General features: G+C 40.2%; 1 protein-coding gene across 1 annotated transcript; it reads left to right on the top strand.

Annotated features, from left to right (window-relative positions):
• The first annotated feature begins 2,064 nt into the window (after positions 1-2,064).
• Positions 2,065-3,311, top strand: LOC129768588 (splicing factor 3A subunit 2). Its single transcript, XM_055770334.1, has 2 exons — positions 2,065-2,191; positions 2,261-3,311. The coding sequence occupies exon 2, from the start codon at positions 2,275-2,277 to the stop codon at positions 3,034-3,036; it is 762 nt and encodes a 253-aa protein (XP_055626309.1). The 5' UTR covers positions 2,065-2,191; positions 2,261-2,274; the 3' UTR covers positions 3,037-3,311.
• Positions 3,312-6,751: the final 3,440 nt, after the last annotated feature.

The following is a 6,751-nucleotide window of genomic DNA, read 5'->3' as shown; positions in this document are numbered from 1 at the left end:
CTCACAGGATAGAGACAAATCGGCAGACTCAGCCAGAGGGGCGAGTCCAACGAGACGAACGAATGAGCGTTAAAAGGCAGCGATGGTAAAAAAATACATTCATTACGATTTGTTCGCTCGTTGGATTCACATGCAGGCTAAAAAGGGTCCTTTTCAGGATCACAAAATTATCTTCAATCTAAAGAGTTTATTGTTTTGTTATCTCTCGATATCCCCATCTTGTTCGACTAAACCTTCCTGTTTAACGATTGCGTTTACCACTCGCCACAGCTTTCACAGTTGGAAAATTTCTTCTCTTCCAGCTCGTGACATGTTGTACAGTAAATTATATTTAATGCGACGTTTGCGATGACAGTGGTACAGTGTCGACTTTCAATGTGGGGTCATAATTTGGATCTCTATGTTTACAAAAATATCCAACTAAATAAGTCGCATTACATGTCCGTCCAATTAGCTAAATGTCGAACTAATTGTAAATTAATGTACTTTCAATCTGGAAACAATTTAAGAATTGGTGTAAATTGAATAATCAGGAAAGTCCCCAACTATCAATAAGCTCAGAACAACTGCCAAATTCACATACTCATCAGATCCTGGCAAACAAAATATGAAAAAATCAATTTGTGTTTTATTATTATTTTGGATAATGTTTTAGAAAGCATTGAACTGTATTTCCTAAACTCTTTTTTGGAAGGTTTAATGGCCCTGAAAAGCGCCTTGTTTTATGGAATGGTTCCAATTTAGAAAACATAGTACTCGTGGTTTTGAAAAAAAACCATTTCGAACGCCCTCGATGCCGCCCTGTTCTGGATTTGCCACCAAAGCAGTTTGTATAAAGAACAAACTTTTTTCTTCTGCTACCTGATGCCGTTTTGCGTTTGCGTTTGCCACTCGCCACTCGCTGCAACTGCCTGTTGTCTTGATGTCCACCGAACCGAATGTGTTCTGTTCCGAATGCGGGTTTTCTTATCGTCGCGAGCATTTTTGCCAGCTAAGTCGATCACTTCGGCGGCCGAAACTATATAACGCCGGCTAGGTGGACTGGTGCACTGGTACTAACGCGCTCGGTCTAGCTACCCTTGCGGGGAACTCCAGATCATCACGGTTCGAGGGGGATTTTGCCTTTCCCTTCACTTTTTCTCCTTTACCATGTCCATACATTGCTGCTTGGGTTGGTTTTGTTGATGTGTTATGATGCGAACCCATGTGGCTTACGGTTTGAATGAGAATGATCGTTACGGCAGCGGAGCGGGGATTTTTAAGCTGACTGGCTGGCTCGAGAATTACGCATGTGTGAGACTGCGACCAATGTTTCGTTCATTTTTTTTCTTTTTCTTTTCTAATCGTGCTTCATTCTATTTCGCTGCTGCTCTGGTTGCCCGTTTTGATCGGTACGATTTGAGGAGCACAAAATGGACCAATCAAAAATGGGCACATAGTACATTTGGACAATGCTTGATATTTCACAATTATTCAATTATTTATCTCAAGAAAAATGAAATGTTATTCGTTATGATAGATGCGTAGATATATTTCCTATCAATTGATGCAAAAACCTTTGCGATCTATTGAGAAATGCTCGAGTTATAAGCGTTCCAAATCTTGCATTTTTTCCTACTTGTTCAGTGCCTAGATTTCCATTTCACCCCCTATATCTGCCGGTTAGACGTAGTCCTACGTCAACACAATTTGAAAGATTATTCTAGTAGGCAGTTGTTTCGAAAATTTCACAGCATTATAGAATAATATCCGAAGGTATAAACAAGCGACCTATATAAAATAACAGCGTAGTTCTACGTCAACAATGCGGTCGTATCTTGGACACAACCTCCTATAATTTTTTTTTTTTGGATTATAAAGACTTATAATTTTTACATTTTTCAGTTTAATTGCCTTTAGCTTTGAACATGAACCCAATATAAAACGAAGTTCAATGGCGTGCCGTACTTTTCGTTTTCATCGTAAAGTATATACGGGGATGAAGCCTTTTATGATTTTCTATACGAGCTACAAAAACTATCTTTGCTGACAGCCCCTCGCTTTCGATTTCGAAGCACGCAGCCACTGATATCATATACACCCCTGCGCATTGTAGAACAATTTGTGACAGTTTTATTATTCTTGGAAAGTGTTTACGAGACGCAGATCGTGTGTTGATTATCCTGGAAAATATATTAATCAATTTTCGAAGGTAGTAAATTAAATTTGTTTAGCGTATATTTTTCGCAATCACTTCTCAAACTTCCTCGTTTTTCCACAGGCCATCCTAGCAAGATGGATTTCCAGAACCGAGCCGGTGGTAAGACCGGTGGAGGAGGCGTTGCCTCCTGGTCGGAGAGCAATCGCGATCGCCGGGAGCGACTGCGGCAACTCGCGCTGGAAACGATCGATCTGAACAAGGATCCATACTTTATGAAAAATCATCTCGGGTCGTACGAATGTAAGCTGTGTCTGACGCTGCACAATAATGAGGGAAGCTATTTGGCCCACACGCAGGGCAAAAAGCATCAGGCCAATCTGGCCAGACGCGCAGCAAAAGAGGCGAAAGAGGCTCCCTCCAGTATGCAACCAGAGAAACCCAGAATCGAGCCGAAAAAGTTCGTGAAAATTGGTCGCCCTGGTTATCGAGTCACGAAGCAAAGGGATTCGGACAATGGCCAACAATCGTTGCTGTTCCAAATCGATTATCCGGAGATAACCGACGGTATTATTCCCAGACATCGTTTCATGTCCGCATACGAGCAGAAGATCGAACCGCCGGACCGTAAATGGCAATACCTGTTATTCGCTGCGGAACCATACGAAACGATTGCCTTCAAAGTTCCATCACGGGAGGTTGAGAAGACGGAGGGAAAATTTTGGACACACTGGAATAAGGACGCCAAGCAATTTTTCCTGCAGTTTTCGTTCAAGTTGGAACCTAAGCTCATACCTCCACCACCTCCTAATATGCGTATTCCACATCCCGGTAGGCCAATGTTCAATCCGATTCCACCACCGCCGATGGGTGTAGTTCCGGTTCCGCAACACATGTGAATTTCAACGGAAATGCATACATATTTATCATTCGATGTCATCTCTCCGTATGAGTTGATTTATTGTAACAGTATGACATCATTATCATGTATAGTGATTTTATATTATTGATAAAGTTTTAGCGGAAATACTTGGAAAATTAGCTTCACAAATACGAATGACAGCATTTAGTATTTCAAGTTGGGGGAGTCTGCATGACAATATGGTTTTGCAGAAGGAAAGAACACACTTTCAAAATAAAAATTATGAATGAGAATTATTTTTCTCAAATCAAATTAGTATAAATTAGTAGAATATAGATAGAGAATAGTTTGCCTCATAAAAACCAAGGCGCCTAGAAGTATATCCTAAGGTGAGGCCGTTTCGTCACTAAGTTAGTTAGGGGAGCGGTATATGAAAACAGTACGGAAGAAAGCAGAAGGGGATTTTTTTCCTTGAAGTGTGAAAGAGACAGACTGATCACGAGCGAGCTTGGGCACAAGCGTATTGTGTTTTGTTTACAAACAAAACACAGTAGACTTCCAAGATGGCTGAAGAGTGGTTTTAGCAAGTTGGCCCACCTTAGGATATACTTCTACGCGCCTTGGTTTGTATCAAGGCGCCTAGAAGTGTGTCCTAAGGTGGGCCAACATGCTAAAACCAAGGCGCGTAGAAGTATATCCTAAGGTGGGCCAACTCGCTAAAACCACTCTTCAGCCATCTTGGAAGTCTACTGTGTTTTGTTTGTAAACAAAACACAATTCGCTAGTGCCGAAGCTCGTTCCTGATCAGTCTGTCTCTTTCACGCTTCAAGCAAAAAATTCCCCTTCTGCTTTCTTCCGCACTGTTTTCATATACCGCTCCCCTAATCAACTTAGTGACGAAACGGCCTCACCTAGTACCATAGACCCGTCTTGATACAAACTAATGTCGTATCCAGATGTCGACACCATTTCGCCGTCATCGCGAATGCTGCCACTTTTGCATCAAGGCTCCTAGAAGTATATCCTAAGGTGGGCCAACTTGCTAAAACCACTCTTCAGCCATCTTGGAAGTCTACTGTGTTTTGTTTGTAAACAAAACACAATACGCTAGTGCCGAAGCTCGCTCGTGATCAGTCTGTCTCTTTCACGTTACAAGCAAATAATTCCCCTTCTGCTTTCTTCCGTACTGTTTTCATATACCGCTTCCCTAACCAACTCAGTGACGAAACGGCCTCACCTAGTACCATAGACCCGTCTTGTTTTGCATATGCCGAATGGGTTGGAATCTCGGACGGATTTTAGAATGCAAAAGACAAGGTAGTCTGGACTGACCAGTGCATCAATAGTAGTGAGGCTGTGACGTGTTAGCTTTACAAGTATCATGGAGCGATATAATAAATTTGTCTAAATAAGTTTATTTCTATTGTATTTTAGCATAATGTATATATTTATATATGGATTCAACGCTTGCTTTATGTTAATCAAGACTTTTCGGCGAGCCTTCCGGTTTGATTTCCAGAAGCATGAGAATCATTGGCATTTCTGACTGTAGGAACAGCCAAAAGTAAACTGTTTAGTGTATTAATTGTGTAATCTGGATTTGTTTGAATTTATCTGTTGGTATCAGTTTTCGACGACATTGTGCTTCCAAGCCATCGATATGCATGGAACAATCTGGACTGATGTGAAGCGAGCAAATGTACATGTATTTAGTATGACTGTTTAGGCAGAATCGAAGACATTTCTTTCGAATGGTCACATCCCTAGGGAATTGATGAAATGATAATTTGTCGAATATGTTTTCATAATTCGAGTTGGACTCGAGCCTGGGCATCAATGACCGAACGCTCATCGGGTGCCACACATCCCTCGCAGTCGAGCCGCCGTAAAAAGACCAGTTTCGGAAAGCAGCACAGAAACAACACTTCCTGGGATCCGTTATTTCAACTTTGACTCTATCTCACATATTATTGACGTATTTTTTTTTAAAAAAAAGTAGCACGTAATATTCGCAACAAAAAAAACACTTGTTATGAATTGCTTTGCGATCGCTGCTTTCCGTCAAAGCTAAGATGTCATAGTTGAGAGTGTATAAGTGAATCGTGTCGTTACACACTTCGAGTCCAGTTACCAGTTACCTTGTCATAGACGTACCCTGGAAGTCAATCTCTTTCGGGCTGCAAAATTAAATGTCGATCTGACCATACGTGTTACCTTGTAGAGTAAAAGTGGTGGTCAAACGATTAGTAATTGCTCGATTTGTTTTATCTGATAGACGGTAATGTCGATCGTGAAAATGATGAAGAACACGATGAGTTTAGTGTGAGGCAAGACGTGCCGTAGCATACACCACCCTACATTATACGCGATTTCAATGCGGCGAAACTGTGTGTGGAGTGTTTTGCCGCGAGTGAATGCAAGTGATGGTTGCCAGACGATTTATCTATAGATATCTTCACAACCAAACTCACCGAACGAAAACAAAAATTGAGTTGTTGAGAGAAAAAGTAACCAAATGTCACTGAGAAAAATGTTTCATTTGCTGTACTATCAATTTAGATTTTCGGTTGAATCTTTTTTGGAAAAAATACAATACAATTCCTAAATTAAATATCTCACAATTCAACTATTTACAGAATGAAGATGTGATATCTGGCATCCTTGTGTTGGGTTGTTTACATGTGGAATGGAGTGGAATGAAACATCAAAAAACGTGCGATCTGAAGCGATCAGTATGTCATAGCACGCGATGAGCTCCAATTCATCGCATCGCAGCGCACCTCGTTTACTATGTCCTCGGCCTGAGACGTGCATTCGTGCTCCGGACGCAAAGCCCAGCGAACATTAAATCGCATAACAAGCGTATATATAACATCATATGCCCTAAAATTTGGTTGGCATATAATGCGCCTAACTGGCATATGCATGCAAAAGTGGAGGCCATATACATACATGGCAAATGCTTACCGAATTTGTTTGGATGAATATGCAACTTTGACCGGCTGTAATAGCGACTTTTACCATACTCATATACGATTTATTACAGACATAGAAAAAAAAACAAATGGCGCAAAATACTTTCGTGAAATGTTTATTATAGCCTCACGAATCGCCATTTTTATATATGAGTATTTATGTTTGTAGAAATAATAATTGTTTGATTGACTTGTGTTGGGAGTGGAATATGAATGTTTAAAATGACACAGATTGATGTTTGGTGAAAACTGCTCCGATATGGGTTCGAACTCCGGTCGTCTGGATTATCATCCACCAGCTATCTCGCGCGGCTATCTGCAATTTAATTCAACAGCGGTTAAAACTTCCGAGTGCATCAGCATTTCATTGACATTTCAATATGATGTAATATGTCCTTTATTAGGATCTAATATGATTTACTGTTTCATGATTTTCTTCAGCATGCAACACGATTTTCTACAGTACTGAATCGATTTAAATTATACGCTTATACGACACACAAACTGCATCAGCGTAATATACGCATATGATGCGGATTAAATATATTTTACGACAATGTACATCATAAAATTGATGTTTATTATACCGATATGCGACTTAATTTGATAATGGTATATAAAATCGAGTTTTTACATTTTATGCGATTTCAAATATACACGATACATACTTTGATTGATATTATATGCGATTATGATTTATTCGGATTTCTTGTAAGACTTGGCACGTGCAAAATTATACGATTTAATGTTTGCTGGGAGGGTGGTTTCCAGCGGCTT

Source organism: Toxorhynchites rutilus, chromosome 2 (assembly GCF_029784135.1).
Source record: "Toxorhynchites rutilus septentrionalis strain SRP chromosome 2, ASM2978413v1, whole genome shotgun sequence".
In the NCBI taxonomy this organism is placed as follows: Eukaryota; Metazoa; Arthropoda; class Insecta; order Diptera; family Culicidae; genus Toxorhynchites; species Toxorhynchites rutilus.
Note: the sequence above shows the minus strand (reverse complement) of the source record. Positions and strands in the feature narration are given on the sequence as shown.